At 38.3% G+C, this 17,138-nt stretch overlaps 2 protein-coding genes and 1 long non-coding RNA gene across 3 annotated transcripts; 2 read left to right on the top strand and 1 right to left on the bottom strand.

The window, feature by feature from the left end:
* The first annotated feature begins 2,350 nt into the window (after positions 1 to 2,350).
* Positions 2,351 to 3,439, top strand: LOC132628539 (uncharacterized). The gene has a single exon (XM_060344317.1). The coding sequence runs from the start codon at positions 2,351 to 2,353 to the stop codon at positions 3,437 to 3,439; it is 1,089 nt and encodes a 362-aa protein (XP_060200300.1).
* A 6,001-nt stretch (positions 3,440 to 9,440) lies between these two features.
* Positions 9,441 to 10,532, top strand: LOC132628538 (uncharacterized). The gene has a single exon (XM_060344316.1). It carries the CDS (start codon positions 9,474 to 9,476, stop codon positions 10,530 to 10,532), a length of 1,059 nt encoding a protein of 352 aa, XP_060200299.1. The 5' UTR covers positions 9,441 to 9,473.
* A 3,428-nt stretch (positions 10,533 to 13,960) lies between these two features.
* LOC132620163 (uncharacterized) lies at positions 13,961 to 14,667 on the bottom strand. Its single transcript, XR_009574739.1, has 3 exons — positions 14,436 to 14,667; positions 14,275 to 14,359; positions 13,961 to 14,196 (listed from the first exon to the last, which is right to left on the bottom strand). It is a non-coding gene; the product is annotated as an uncharacterized LOC132620163 (long non-coding RNA).
* Between the last annotated feature and the right edge of the window lie 2,471 nt (positions 14,668 to 17,138).

Here is a 17,138-nt window from a genome sequence, read left to right as displayed (position 1 = left end):
AACAGATTGCAATGGCCTCAAAATGGGCCGACCCATTTGATCTTCTTTCCCCTCTACTTTAATTTGTTGTGTATTTTTTATTAGCTTTGTATGACTAACACTTTATTTTATTTTGTCTCTTAGCTTACATGAATTCTAGGAGAATTAGGGTGGATAGTTTTAGTAATAAGGGTTAGTTAATTTAAGGGAAACTAATAATTAATTCCATAAGTTTCATTTTCTTCTTTTATATTAAAGTTATTTATAGTATCTATCATAGTTACTTTTAGCATAATTGATTTTCAATAGCGTAAATTCATATTTTTGAGTTAAAGGAATCATATTTTATTCTTATTATCTTAGAAATTTTAAAACGCCACTAACACGCAAATATGAACTAAAGAATATTTTGTAAACATTTTTTCAAGATTTATCCAAATCGTGTATATTTTTAGCTAAGCATAATTAATAAGAAATAATAAAAGGATAAGGAAAACTCTCATTAGCTATTTTTGGTATTTTGTTTATACTTCTAAAATGTAAAAATCAATTAATATCTCGCCATTTGAGTTATTTCAAGGATTTATAAAAATGCTGCACCAACCTGCATTTTCTTTACTTATATGCGAATTAGTATATAGTTTCTGCAGGTCTTATTTTAAATAGCATTTTTATTTAAAGCCTTAGCAATATTTATAAGTCTATTTTTAAATAGCATTATTATATTTTCATTTAAAGCCTTAGCAACATTCTTAAGTCTTATTTTAAATAGCCTTATTATTTAAAGCCTTAGCAACATTTATAAGTCTTATTTAAATAGCATTTCATTTATAAGTTTTGTTTTAAATGGCATTTGAAGTCTCCTTTTATGCAAATTATTATATTTTCTATAAATCTTATTCTAAATAGCATTTTTCATTTAAAGCCTTAGCCATATTTATAAGTATTATCTTAAATAGCATTATTACATTTTCCTTTAAAACCTTCGCAATATTTACAAGCCATTTTCTTAAATTTTAAATGCTATATTTGCATCTTTAGCCTTAAATTAATTAACCTAAGTTTGGACGGTAATCGTAGTTAACGGATTCTAAAGGATGCCTAACCCCTTCCCTTTAGGATAATCTAGAACCCTTACCTAGAATCACGCTAATTAAGCAGACCATTAACGGAGGTTTAGTTAGGCTTTACCTTAGTTAATAAATTAGGTGTCCTAATTCACCATTAAACTAATTAGGTGGCGACTCTTTAAAATAAACAATTAGGAATCACCAATATATTGTACTCCAATTTGACCCGTTAAAACGGGGTATAACAGCCGGCATACAAAATAAACGTATATATTTGATTAGGATATGTCTTCAGAAGTTCAAGTTAACTCTCTTGAATTAATTGTCAATTGTTACCTAAATTCACACTTCAATGTGAAAATTAAAACGATGCACTGTGCTATGAGTTTCATGTGCACTAGAAATCCTTCAATAGAACCGCATAAATGATTTTGTTTTGGAGAAAGCATTAAAGATGTAAAATTAACAGGTAAGTTTATGTACTCCTTTGTAACTTCCAATGTTTAGTATTCAGTGACACCACACATAAATAGTTAATGCGATATCATTTTTGGTTGCCGAATAGTTGTTTCAAAATTAGACACAACAAAGCTAAATATACAATATCTAACTATTTGACAATATGTAGTATTTTGTTGGAAGAAGTAAAATTTGCAAAACATCATCACGTGGGATGGCGTCAGGCAAACCATGCTGACCGAGTATTTCAAGATGTGCTCCAAAGACCTTGAAGCACGTACATACCTTTATAGAGAATTCCCTAAGTACTATGTGCGGAATCCATAGGGAAAGGCTTGGACAAAAAGAAAAACAAGATCTGTAAATGGTCGCATTGCAACTGGTAAGGCATATAGTACTACTGTGTACCTTTATACACAACATCTACCGTTAAACTACTTTATTAACATTCATACATACTGCAGCTAATCCTAAGGAAGGCGAAAGGTATTATAAGCGGTTATTACTAAACCATGTAAGAGGACCATTATCATTCGAGGACTTAATTACTGTCAGTGGAAGGCAATGTGAGACCTTTAAAGAAGCAGCCAAAGAAAGAAGGTTATTAGAATCGGACAACAGCATATCAGAATGCTTGGGAGAGGCTGTTCTATGCAAAATGCCATCAGCCCTACGAAGTTTGTTTGCAACAATTCTGGTTCATTGTAAACCCACCGATGTCAGAAAACTGTGGGATACTTATTTTGAGGATATGTTTGAGGACTTCAGCAGGATACATGACAACTCACCCGACACGATACTACAATGTACGCTACAGGATATTAATTACTATTTGGAAAAGTATGGGCAAAATAATCAACGTATATGACCTACCCCGCCTTCATCAACAGTTGGCCGAAGTTGTCCCATCAGAATGTAGGGAAGTGGCTGAAGAAATGTCCGTCCAAATACCGAAAGAAGATTTTGAAGCACAATCAAGTCTAAATCCTGAACAAGAGCAAGCTTTCAAAATAATATTGCAGGCGATGGATTGTGGAAGGGATGGATTATTCTTTGTCGATGGACCTAAAGGAACTGGAAAAACATTCTTGTATCATGCATTGCTGGCCAACGTTAGATCAAGACGTATGATTGCCTTGGCAACAGCAACCAGTGGCGTAGCAGCTTCAATTTTACCGGGAGGACGTACAGCTCACTCGAGGTTTGAGATTCCCCGTCAAACAAATGAATCGTCCATGACAAATATGTCAAAACAAAGTGGTGCTTCCAAATTGATTAGAAAAGCAAAACTACTTATATGGGATGAAGCGCCAATGGCCAAGTGGAAAATAATAGAAACTGCTGACAGGAGCTTTAGAGATATAATGGACATTGATAAGCCTTTTGGCGGGAAAGTTATGGTTTTTGGAGGAGATTTCCGTCAGGTATTACCTAGTGTCCCAAAATCTGCAAGAGCAGAAACTGTTAACGCAAGCTTAGTGAAATCATATCTCTGGCCTTTGATGGAAAAGATCCAGTTTACCAGAAATATGAGAGCAAGAACTGATCCAACATTTAGTGAGTTCTTACTTTTTGTCCGTAACGGAGAAGAGCCAACAATAAGAGACAATTTGATCCGCCTCCCAGAACAATTGACTGTCAAGTGTGGTAGTGATGGAATCGCTGAAGAAAGCTTAATAGACAAAATATTCCCATTGCTGCAAGAAAATGCAAGCGCTGCAAAATATGTAACAGAGCGGGCTTTCCTAGCAAGCAGAAATGAGCATGTTGATAAACTAAATGAGAAGTTAATAACCATGTTCCCAGGTGAAAGGAAAACATTCATTAGTTTTGCCTCTGCAGAAGATGACACCAACAACTATTATCAAGAAGAATATCTAAATACTTTAACACCAAATGGTCTCCCACCACATAGGTATTCAGACAAATAGAATACATATTAGAATACCAAAGATGCAGTTACAAAAAAACATATTTTAACGTTTCCTTTTTTCTATAGGTTAGTTCTGAAGGAGAATTCACCAATCATGATGCTAAGGAATTTATACCCTTCAAACGGTTTATGTAATGGCACAAGACTGATATGTAGAGGCTTCGACAAGAATATCTTGCATGCAGAAATTACAAGTGGCCATTGCACAACTAAGCATGTGTTCCTTCCACGAATTCAACTGTCACCCCTGGAAAATGAAGGATATCCTTTCAAATTCATTAGGAAGCAGTTCCAGTACGACTTTTCTTTGCAATGACAATAAATAAAGCGCAAGGTCAAATAATTCCCAACGTTGGTTTGTATTTTCCCCAACATGTATTCTCGCATGGACAATTGTACGTTGCACTTTCAAGAGGGATGGTTCGAGGCGAAAGTCTCAAAAGGCGTACGCCCAGCAATTCGGGTTGTACGTCTGGGCGTTTGGGGCGTAAGCCCAGAAAATTTCTTCAAATTAAAACAAAATTTGTTAAATAAGTCCTCAGTATAATGCCCAAATTCTCAAAAGTCAACTAGTAATTACAAAAATATTTTAAAAAGGAACCGAAACATTAAATTTAAAAGTCACGACCTTTTTTTATTGCTAGAATATCTAATATATGTTCTTTTCCACTTATTTATCTTGCCTTCTACCATCTCAAAAAAATAACGAGCAGTCACTAGTGCTTGTAAGTAGCGTATAATAAATTGTTCTGATTAGTTTTTTTTTTTTTTTTTGTTTTTGGGGGGGGGGGGGGGGGGGATGGAGCATATATTTATAGTTTTCTTCAATTTTTTACGTTATTTTACCTATTTAAAAGTATTTATTATAATTATATCCTTTTATGAAATACTAAAAATTAAAGTCCCATGAGGCTTATGCCCCGTGCCTCGGGGCTTACGCCTCGCTGAGGCAGACGTAAAACGTCTCGCCTTATGGCTCCGCCTTTTAAAACACTGGGTATGATACACTCATATAACATGTTTGCACCTAATACCACAAAAAATTCACTACTTACTTATCGGCCAACCCTAACTAAATTCAATGGTTACAATTTTCAGGTTTAGAGGAGAACGACTGTCACGACCCAACCCCGTAGGCCGTGACTAGTGCCCGAGTTGGACACCCTAACACACTTATCCATATCGAATCACATACAAATAGCATATACGGCCATAAATACTATATGCCGTCTCAAACTGTATCAAACTGTCCCAAACGCATTTCAACACAACCATATGCATATATATATATATATATATATATATATATATATATATATATATCAAAAGCCGACAAGGCTATCAAATGACACAACGGCCCCAAAACAAATACGAATGCACGCCGACAAGGCTGCCATAGCGAATCGGATCATACAAACACATCTGAACAAAAGTAGGCACACACACCCACAAATACGTCTACAGACCTCTAAACAGACCAATCAAAACATATGGCGGGACAGGGCCCCGCCGTACCCCTGATCAAATATATACATGCATAGCGAATAAAATATATATATATACCAAAATGTAGGCTCTGGAATGAGAAGAGCACTCCAAATAGCAGAAGAGGGTGTCCTAAACTAGTGGATCACCAAACTGTGCGTCTGTACCTGCGGGCATGAAACGCAGCCCCCCCTGAAGAAAGGGGGGTCAGTACGAAATATGTACTGAGTATGCAAAGCAGAAGATACAGAAACGAATCTGAGACATAAACGAAATAGAAGTACCGGACATAAGTACAAATCCAACATATCAAAATGTTTAGTTAAAAAAAATATAAGTCATGCATAGGGTACAGAAGAATATGGTGGCCCGCCCGTCGATGGCGCCAATACACAGCATATACACTAGAAAGTTTCAAATCTCCGTATCCCCGTCACATATCATAACACCGCATAACGCCATACACAGCATAACACCATACACAACATATCACCAAATATAAGTGGAACCCGACCCTCTTAGCGAGTAGCTCGGTGAACCATAAACACAGCATAACTCCGGAGTATATCAAAGTGCGCAAGACAACAAAACCTGCCCGGGACTCGGCGAAAGAGATAACAGAATGCACGAGTAGAGTCGTGAGTAGTCATATGCATAAAATCATTGTCATGAACTCAAACATAAGTAAAATGATCATACTTGAAAATCAAAATAATAGTCATAACAAATTCTTTCAAAAATTCTCCGAATTACATAAAGGAAAGTCGCGGGACCCACGGAAGGGGGTTTCGACCCGAGTCGGGCCCGCCTATGGAAACGTACTCATTATACATCATGCCAACTTCTATAAAAATATTGGAACAATCCGAGCCTTTATGCGAAAGGTATGGCATTCAAAAATTTCGAAATTCTTTAAAGTGAAACCTTTCTATGGAAAGTTCGGAATGCGATTATTTCAAAGGCATAATGGGTCATATTTCATCAAATCATACATATGAGTGCCAAGGAATATATAAGGATCATAACATGCTCGGATTTCGAATCTTAGAATTTTCCTCAAGGCTTATAATCTAGCCTATTGAAAACTAAGGCATGCCAAAAGAAAGAAGGATTGGGCTTTACATACCTCGTACGCACTCCAAGCTAGCCAATCTAAAGCTAATCCCAATCTACGCCTCGGGCTCCCCAAGGTCTACAAGTACGCCAACGAATATCATACATTAGCCATGGGCACTTAAGCAATTTATTCCAAACTAACTCTAAATTCTACAGAAAATTCGGCAGCACTTCCCCTATAAATAGGCCAACCCGAGAATTAACTCGTCCAAAATCAACAACAACAACCAACCTAGCAACATCGATAATCAATTCGAAAGGCAATATTACATTAATAACTTTGTTTCGCAACATTCAACAACATTCATAATATTCGTTTCAACGACTTACATTCAAGCCACCACATAGCTCATACATTCAATTATCAACCCGAATTCTTACCAACAACATTCAAGAACTTTCTAAACAGTTTACATAATTTTTCCAATGATCCAATAATTTTCTCCAAATTGGGCCGAAAACAGTCCCAAAACCCTGAGCAGCCCCATTACCACATTCCGCATTTTCAAGTCATGATTTGTATCACAATCCACCATGTAACGATGTCATTTTCACAAATATACAATTTACGTCAAACGCACAATAAGCCTCAAATCAGCCCACACAATCTCAACATCAATCTTAAGTCATTAAATGCTCATTTCCAAACTAGAATTCATAACAATAACAACTAACATACTAAGCGATATTAATGCAATCTTCGGCATACATTGGGAGCTATATACGGCCACATACCCACATATATACATATATTGATGATTCTTAGCCCTCCTACATCCTTCAACAATTTAACATGATACGAGAATTAATTCATCAATTCCATTTTCAACACCCATTTACACGGCTAGCTCCTCAAGCACACAACCCACTTCCAACATACAATATTTCATGATTTTTATCCGTATTAACATACTACAATATACATACAACATTTATAACTCATAAAACAAGAGAATTTCTCACCTTTCCTCTTTACTCCACAATAAGGCTAGGGTTTGAAATCCACAAAATTGATGACTTGATCGCTCCAACAACGCTTCCACGTTACTTAGGGACCTCTAATTAGTTGATTTGTACCAAAGAAATAATTTTTGGAAGGCTAGAAATGATCTTGATTTTTCTTGCTCTTTGGCCGTGAGGTTGGAGGTTTTTCTCCTTCAACTTTTAGATATTTTCTAAGTGTGGGAAGTGAGAAAGAGGAATACATGGTCATCTTTTAATTCTATATGTATTGTACAAGTCTCCATGGCCCACACAATGTGTTGGACCATTTAAAATTGGCCACACAACGTGTGGGACCATTTAGTGGACCACACGGCTACAAGGCCCCTTGTGGGCAAGATTTTTAATTCCATTTTTTATGAATTGTGGTCCCAATTTTTCCTAAGTGTTCAATGCCAACAATTTCATATATAACTTATGTCTCAAAATAAAATCACAAGTCAAAAGTCCCGACTTCAAATCCCGGATTAGTCTTGGCCCTAACTTATCATAGTTAATCCGGGTTGCCCCAAAGTATAAAAATACGGGATATAACGACACACCTAAGCACTGATGAACAACTTATTATATGCACACTGCATAATCATCAAACTGATCTTCAAATTTTTGTAGCAACATTTTCTATTATTTATTGCACACATTCAGATTTTCACATTATCGTTGTAATTGACAATGAAACACCCAGAATGTTCCGTAAATAGAGTTGCTAATTTGTCCAGTTACTTTTTATATTACTTAACACGAATGTCTTCATGTAATGTGTATAAACCGTTCAAAATAAACATGAGGCACACGATGCAACGTACGTGCCCAGAACTAGCTTTACTATCGGCATTTCGATCTCACTTTCGGACGGGCCAACATCTTCTCCAACGTTATGTATCTCTGCAGCTTTGTGATTCGTGTTATCAATCAACGGGTGCTCTGCATTGGCATTTTTAACTTTCCTGGTCCTCTTGCTTCTTAGCTTTATTGTTGGGGTGTCAATCTCTATTTCATCTGCAGCGATTTTTGTTTCATCATGAGGTATGTCACCAGCTAGCAGTTTCATCGTATCAGTCATTTGCTGGGGCTCTCCATTGTTATCTTTAACCTTATTGGTCCGCTTGCTTCTTTGTTTTTTTTATCAGTGTTTCAACCTCGCTTTCATATGCGGCAATTAATTTTTCAACCTCATGTATCTCCGCAGCTATCACATTCATTTTTGAATCTCCTGTTGCAAAATTTCGATCAATCTTCACAAGGATACTGAATTCTTTTCCCTTACTCAATACCAACTTGCGGTAGTACCCAGAATCCTCTTTCTGTGGCATCAAAAAGCCAAAAATATTAGTAAAAATGTTCACTAAGCATAGGATTAAGTTATGCTTATTGACTTTTTTTTAAGTCACTGGTGATTTGCCTTTACAGATGTCGAGCGAACATACTCCTTTACGTCGCAACCAAAAAAGAATTGCGCAACATCAAACAACGTCATACTTAGAGATTGTTCCTCAGCAGTGACATCACACTTCAACCTATACCTACACCACAATTTAAGTGTTAATCATTCATTATTTAGCAGGTTCATGTAGAGAATATTTCTTGTGCATTTGTTTGTGTAGTTTACCTCTCCTCATAATCAATATCTTCTCCCGAACAGTAGTCACAAGTTGCAGCACTCTCTATAACAGTTACCCGCCTATAGTATTTCTTGCAACCATGATACCATGGGTCATTATTATTGTCAATGCCACTAATCTCGGCATTGAACTTATAGTACATGTCCTATAAGTAAATTAGCAAAAACAATTTGTCACATTATAAACTTTGAGTAAACATTCTGCTGTATATTTCCAGAGGAAGGTACCTTCACATTGGCAAGTGAACCGTCCAAAATGTCAGACAGTTTCACTTTTCGGGGCTGTGCGCATTAATCGACTTGGCATTAAACTTATGTCAATCTTCTTTGCCTTCATGCTGTCATGCCTGTAATTGGAAATAAATTTTTAAAGTACCTCACATGACTAACATGTGGGGAGGTTATCAGTAAGTGCAAAGCGAGATCAATTGTTTACTACTTCTGGAGATCGTCGGCCTTTTCAAATGATGCGCTGATTAGCAAACTACTGATAGGAGTCGTGGAAAGGACAAAATCACCTGTTTTATAGGTGTTAGAATATATGTCAATATATTCTGATTAGTGTAGATCTTCTATTTATGGACATTGTATATTTTGCTCCTGAATGACAAGTAATTAGGTCCTAGTTTAGAGCCTTACCTTATGTAGCTTAGCTTGTATATATCATTGGTAAGATTGTTGTGAATGGCAGGGAAATAACTTCTTTCATGGTATCAGATTTCTAGCAAAAGATCCTACCTCTTCCACACCCTAGCCGCCCTTCTTCTTGCTCCATTCTTTCATCTTCTTCTCCACATTCTCCATCTCCATGGGTGACTCAAAGTCCTCTTTCCACCCTGCTCTTGCTGTTTCAAACATCAAGAATCTTGTTCCCATCACTCTTGAGATGGAGAACGTTCAATATGCGACATGGGCGGAGCTCTTCAAAATTCACGCAAGATCCCATAAGGTCCATGATCATATTATTCCTCCGGCTTCGGGAAAGGAGAAAATGCCTAAGACCGACGAGGAGAAGGAACTGTGGTCCACTCTCGATGCAACAGTTCTTCAGTGGATCTACGCCACTATCTCACATGATCTGTTACACACCATTCTTGAACCCGACACCACGGCAATGGAGGCTTGGAATAGGTTGCGTGATATATTCCAAGATAACAAACACTCCCGTGCCGTTACACTTGAGTATGATTTCACTCACACACAAATGGAGAATTTCCCAAATGTCTCTGCTTACTGTCAACATCTCAAGTCGTTGTCAGATCAACTTAAGAGCGTCGGCTCTCCGGTGGACAATAGCCGGCTGGTTCTCCAACTGGTTTCGGGCCTTACCGAGTCATACAAAGGGGTGGCCACACTAATTCGTCAAAGTGACCCTCTGCCTCAATTTTATCAAGCCCGCTCAATGCTCGTTCTTGAAGAAGCGGGACTGAAGAAGGCGACTCAGACCACCGATTCTGCCATGGTGGCCCGTGACTTGGATGATTCTCACGAGAATGTTGATCAACATTCTAACCACCGTAATAATTATGGTGGGAAACGGCACCAACACCGAAACAATTCTGGGAAGCAGCGTTCTTCATCCGGTGGTCGTGGCGGCGGCAAAGGCAGTTCTGGTAGTAGCTCCAGTGGTGGGGGCAAAGGCGGCGGCACCAACAGGTGGAACGGTGGCCAACCAGCAAGCCCAGAATCAGTGGCTGTCTTCGCAGCAGTGTCCTTGGCCATGGATGCAGTGGGCAGTTCCACCGTGCCCATTTCCCGCTGGTCCATGGGCCAGGCCTCATTTTCGACAAGGCCAACACCAGCAACCTGGGATTCTTGGACCTCGACCGCAGCAAGCCTACTCGGCTACTGGTCCGACCCCAACTGATATAGAGGCGGCGATGCACACCCTCGGCATTACTCCTCCGGATCCAAACTGGTACATGGACACCGGTGCCACTTCTCATATGACATCCGGGCAAGGTAATCTCACGTCTTATTTTAATTTGAGCAATAACCGTGGTATAACTGTTGGTAATGGTCAGTCTATTCCAATTCGTGGTTATGGTCATACACAATTAAAGTCTCCGCATCCTCCCTTAGCCCTTAAAAATGTTCTCCATGCCCCTCACCTTATCAAAAATTTAGTGTCAGTTAGAAAGTTTACAACTGATAACTATGTTTCCATTGAATTTGATCCGTTTGGGTTTTCTGTGAAGGATTTTCAGACGGGAATGCGTCTAATGAGATGTGACAGTCGGGGCGCACTCTATCCCATCACCACGCCAAATGTCTCGTCTCATTCTACTTTTGCTGCTTTAGCTCCTTCCTTATGGCATGAACGTTTGGGTCACCCGGGCGCTAATATTTTGAGTTTTCTTAGGAAGAATAAAATTATTGACTGTAATAAATCTGGAGATTCTAATATTTGTCATTCATGTCCCCTTGGGAAACATATTAAATTGCCTTTTCGATCTTCAAATTCTACTACTATTATGCCATTTGATATCGTTCATACTGATCTTTGGACATCGCCTGTTTTGAGTTCTTCTGGTCATAGATATTATATCTTGTTGTTGGATGATTTTTCTAATTTTTATGGACTTTTCCGTTATCTAATAAATCCGATGCTTATTCCACCATCTTAAATTTTAGAACTTTCATCCGAACTCAATTTGAACGGGAAATAAAGAACATACAATGTGATAATGGTAGGGAATTTGATAATAGGCCTTTCTGGGATTTTTGTAAAAAGCATGGGCTTTCTTTCCGTTTGTCTTGCCCTCATACTTCTCCTCAAAATGGAAAAGCCGAAAGAAAAATTCGTACGATTAACAATGTCGTTCGCACTTTACTTGCACATGCTTCGTTGCCTCTCTCATTTTGGCATCATGCTTTGCAAATGGCAACTTACCTTCTCAATATTCTTCCTCATAAGCTATTGAACTATCAATCCCCTCTTCGGATTCTTTATCAAAAGGACCCGACCTATTTACATTTTTGGGTTTTTGGGTGTTTATGTTATCCTCTATTTCCTTCAACTACCATAAACAAACTCCAAGCCCGCTCAACTCCTTGTGTTTTTTTGGGATACCCGTCTAATCACCGGGGATATAAATGCTATGACTTGTCTTCTCGGAAAATCATCATAAGTCGTCATGTGATTTTTGATGAAACACAATTCCCGTTTGCAAAGTTGCATACTCCCCAAAATAACACATATAGTTTCTTCGATGATGAACTACCCCCCTCGGTCATCCATTATCTTTATACTGCTCACAAATCACACATTGAGCCCACTTCCCCACCTGCCCAAACCGCGCCCTGTTCTGTGTCCACCCTTCCTCCTGTCAGCACAAGCCAAGTGACGCCACCCTCTACTAGCGTCCATATTCCTCCAGCTGGGCTGCCAGCCTCCACCCCTCCCGTTTCACCTGCTGGGCCGTCTGCCCCAACCCCGTTCCAGGACTCTACCCATTTCCCTAGCAGCCCATCTCCTCCAACTCTTCCCATACCAAATCCGCAAATTCCCTCACCTTCTCGGCCTGCTATTACCTGCAACCAAAATGGGATCTTTAAGCCCAAAAAGAACTTCAATCTTCTTTCCACGGTCTCTAAATCTCCACTGCCCCGTAACCCAGTGTCGGCCCTTCGTGACCCGAATTGGAAAAAGGCTATGGATGCCGAATATGATGCTCTTATTAAAAATAAGACGTGGGAGTTGGTGCCCCGTCCATCTGATGTTAATGTAATTCAGTCTATGTGGATTTTTGCTCATAAAGAAAAATCTGATGGTTCTTTTGAGAGGCACAAAGCCCGTCTTGTAGGTGATGGTAAAACTCAACAGGTTGGAGTGGATTGTGGTGACACTTTTAGCCCGGTGGTCAAACCGGCTACTATTCGCACAGTTCTCAGCCTGGATTTATCTAAAGCTTGGCCAATTCATCAACTTGATGTCAAGAATGCTTTCTTACATGGTGACCTTAAGGAGACTGTCTACATGCATCAGCCTATGGGGTTTCGGGATCCTGAAAAACCCAATCATGTGTGTTTATTGAAGAAGTCTCTTTATGGGCTTAAACAGGCTCCACGGGCTTGGTACAAGAAATTTGCTGATTATGTTCATACTCTCGGGTTTTCTCACAGCATATCCGATCATTCTCTGTTTGTCTATCGGAAGGGTACATCTATGGCTTATCTTCTGTTATATGTGGACGACATTATTTTGACTGCTTCATCTGATGAGCTTCGTAAGTCTATCATTACTCTTCTTAGCTCCGAATTCGCTATGAAGGACTTGGGTGAGCTTAGCTATTTTTTGGGTATAGCTGTGACCCGTCATGCAGGTGGTTTATTTTTGTCACAAAATAAATATGCCATAGAAATTATTGATCGTGCCGGCATGTCTTCATGTAAGTCCTCACCTACTCCGGTTGATACTAAACCGAAGCTCAGTGCTACTTCTAGCACACCGTTCGACGATCCATCCCTCTATAGGAGCCTTGCTGGGGCACTTCAGTATCTCACTTTCACGCGACCTGACATTACATATGCTGTGCAACAGGTGTGCTTGTTCATGCACGACCCGAAGGATGAACACATGCACGCTCTCAAGCGCATTTTGCGCTATATTCAGGGTACTCTTGACCATGGACTCCATCTTTATCCTTCTTCTACATCGACTCTTGTTTCTTATACAGATGCAGATTGGGGTGGATGTCCAGATACCAGGCGATCTACTTCTGGTTATTGTGTTTTTCTTGGGGATAACTTGATCTCTTGGTCAGCTAAACGACAGGCAACCTTATCCCGTTCGAGTGCAGAAGCTGAGTACCGAGGGGTAGCCAATGTGGTTTCCGAATCTTGTTGGTTGCGGAATCTACTTTTGGAACTTCACTGTCCTATCCAAAAGGCTACATTGGTTTATTGTGATAATGTTAGTGCGATATATCTTGCCGGGAATCCTGTTCAGCATCAACGCACTAAACACATTGAGATGGATATTCATTTTGTTCGCGAAAAGGTTGCTCGTGGACAGGTTCGAGTGCTACATGTCCCATCCCGTTATCAGATTGCAGATATATTTACCAAGGGTCTCCCTTTGGTATTATTTGAGGATTTTCGGGACAGTCTAAGCGTTCGACGACCTCCCGCTTCGACTGCGGGGGAGTGTTAGAATATATGTCAATATATTCTGATTAGTGTAGATCTTCTATTTATGGACATTGTATATTTAGCTCCTGAATGGCAAGTAATTAGGTCCTAGTTTAGAGCCTTACCTTATGTAGCTTAGCTTGTATATATCATTGGTAAGATTGTTGTGAATGGCAGGGAAATAACTTCTTTCAATAGGTTTAATAAATTTAGTGATAAATTCAGAGTTCCTATAATATTGATACAAATATGTAATGCAGGTGTAATTATACCTTTGTAAATAGAGCATTTAACATCACAAAAAGCAAGCACAGGTTTGGTATTTTCAAAGGTTCTCTAAAAATTCTCCGTCAATTTCAGCTAAGTCTCCCCACAAAGTCATTATTTTACGATCATACCTATATATATAAAGTCGACTTTCTCAAAATTTATTGCATATTCTTCATTGGACAGATGGAAAGTAACTATTAACTTACCTTTCGTTTGTAACTATGACTTCTCGCCTTTTGGTTCGTCCATCTCTATTTAGTGCTTTTACTTTAACTAAAATACAAACCGCATCTACAGAAAATCTGGATAATCAAATACTGAATAATTTTTCGTGAACAATACACAACAAACATAAGCAGGAATTTACCAAAGAAAGTGCCAGCAGTGATCTTTTCGGCTTCTTCCAAGGAAATAAAACCATTCGAGAACTGTTGAGTCATAAACTGACTATTGCACTCGATCACCTCTGTGTTGTTATTAAACTCTACTTCGAGGTCCTTATGCACAGATAAGAACCTCGGTTTAGCAGCGTTTACCTTTCCATTTATATATAATGTAGTAGCTTTAATTTAGTGTAAAACATTTGTTCCAACTGTGTACGTCTTTGTTGAAAAGAGTAGTTTGTATTTTTGTTCCCTGTGGTAAGACGTACAAGCATACAGTCACTAAAGGAGGCTACATATCAACTAATGAGTATAACACACGATTACAATAGTGTTACCTCTTCGTCAACAAAAATGAGCTGCCAACGAATACCCTCGCTGCTTTCAATTTTATACTCTTTTGTTAAGCCGCGTCGAATGACTAACACTTTGATCACCCATTCTGTTGCATATCTCTTCAATTTGTTAATAGGTATACACTGGTTACTTAACCCTTCTTCACTTGCCATTGTATTCCTGTAGTAGCTAGGAGGTAGATGCTAACAAAATATATATCTATAATGTAGAAGCGGATTTCCCTGTCTAAAATTTACCATTCAGACGATGCATGACCAAATACTAGCTATACATAGTTGTCATACAAGAATAACATTCAAAGACATGAGAATTTTTCTTACTATATGTGTGTAATATGTAAAAACAAAATTGAAAGGAAATGTTACACGCTAAATTTCAGAAAGAACAGTAAAGGCACACATGCCAACTAAAGGCAAACAAAAATCCAAGACGCTGAAATAAACATACAAATATGTTGTCTTCAACTAAAATCTTCACCTTCAGGCTTCAAAAATTAGTTGAAGGCTAGAAAATAAAGAATCACCCAAAAATTTAATTAGGGGAGGAAAGAATACTTATCTCGAAAAGTAATAGTAGTATTTACAGTAGCAAACACTTGTGGGAAAAGAAATTAGAGAGAACATATCGTTAAAAGGAAGATAACGAACTAAAGGGAAAAACCATGAAAATCTTCCCTCATCAGCATCAAATGTCATGTTCATCAGTATGAAACTCAATTGGTGATAGTCACACCTTCTATAGCAAATCCTACTATATTGATCTTTTGTCCTATATATCAAAATTATCATATTTTATTATTTCGCTATTTGAAAATAATTTTCATTTTATTCATGAAGGAATTACGTTTTAATTACAATACTGATAAAGTTGTATGATAGTAATATTATTTTAAGAAATTATGATTTTTTCATTGTTTGAAAAGTTAAGATGTTAGAGTTTATTTGTATTCCATAATAGTTTTTATTTTATTGTATTGTTTATACTTGTAAAATTATGTTATATATAATTACAAGTTATAAACAGGGGTGACTCAAGGGTGAGGCTAGTAAAGCTTTTGTTTTAGACCCTCAAACATTGATATATCCGTCAAAAGTAGTATATTTGCGTCAAGGTACCATTTACCCTACTATAATGGCCGCCTTTTCTCAATCCCTTTAGGGTCACATCACCTCCATCCTCCTCTAGGCCAGCATCCCCTATGACCTTTTTTTTTTCTTGATAATAATGGTGTTCGGGCCAGCTTGCATGCACCTCGGCTAAATTCACGCGATACCTATTACCTCCCACCAACAACAGATACCAGGTAAATCTATCCATCAAAACCTTATACAGATAGAAAGAAATCACCTAGTGTTTTTGCCTAGCATCCCCTATGGCCTCACCCCTCCATCATTCCCAACTTGCCCCTACTCCACCCTCCCATAGTCCGTGCCCTTCCATTTACCCTGCCCCTTTCAAGTGCCGCCCACCTCTCTCCTTTCACCCATCCTCCCTATCTATGCATCTTATGCTCAACATGTAGTATAGATGGTCCTCATTGAATATGAACAAGGGATAAAAGAAATAAAAAGGTAAGAATCTATTTCACACTTTCTGAATAATCTTCACAATGGAATAGGTAGTACATTTATACAACTTATGGCTACTCAACCCTAGCTAATTATGCCTACAATCATGCTATTTGATTAATTCTATCTATCAGCTAATTATCAGCAATCTATTAGCTAATTACAACTGTTACAACGTATGCTTAATTGATTCTATCAGCTAATTACAACTAAGCCCATAGGCTAACAAGAACGTGATTTAAAAAAGAAAGTAGGAGACAGGATCTGATCAATCGAACCTCATCAAACGATGACTGCCTCAAATTGGCAATGTATCGAGCAAAATCACTTGTCATCCTCGATAGTATCGACTTTCTTCAAAGCTAGCAGACATGATGTGAAGGAATGAAACTGGGTGCAGAAATACCTTGAACTTGTCACACGTTTATATAGAGGTGATGATCCAATGGGATGATATGCAGTGGCAGATCTAGAATTTTCACTAAATATCAACCAATCAAATGAATTGGGTGAAACATGTTTGTCAAAACCACATAAAATTATCACTTCATTACTTCTACATAATCTCAGTAGATTTACCGTATCTATTCTTGTAATCGCATGAAATAAAAAAGAGAGACGTCCAAAAATGAAGACAAGTGAGGGTTGTTTAGTTGGTTAAGCACCCAGGGCTCAAGTTACGCTGGAGGAGAAGTGGTGGGGAAATAGCGTAGATCCTCCAAAAATTAGAGCGGGGGGCGGTTTAAAAAACAAGAGGTTTCA

The sequence above is a fragment of the Lycium barbarum genome, chromosome 2 (genome assembly GCF_019175385.1).
Source record: "Lycium barbarum isolate Lr01 chromosome 2, ASM1917538v2, whole genome shotgun sequence".
Taxonomy (NCBI): Eukaryota; Viridiplantae; Streptophyta; class Magnoliopsida; order Solanales; family Solanaceae; genus Lycium; species Lycium barbarum.
This window is presented reverse-complemented; position numbering and strand designations above follow the sequence as displayed.

Excerpts from the sequence above, each read along its gene's own strand:
- LOC132628539 (XM_060344317.1), top strand. The coding sequence starts at position 2,351 with ATGGGCAAAATAATCAACGTATATGACCTACCCCGCCTTCATCAACAG.
- LOC132628538 (XM_060344316.1), top strand. The coding sequence starts at position 9,474 with ATGGGTGACTCAAAGTCCTCTTTCCACCCTGCTCTTGCTGTTTCAAAC.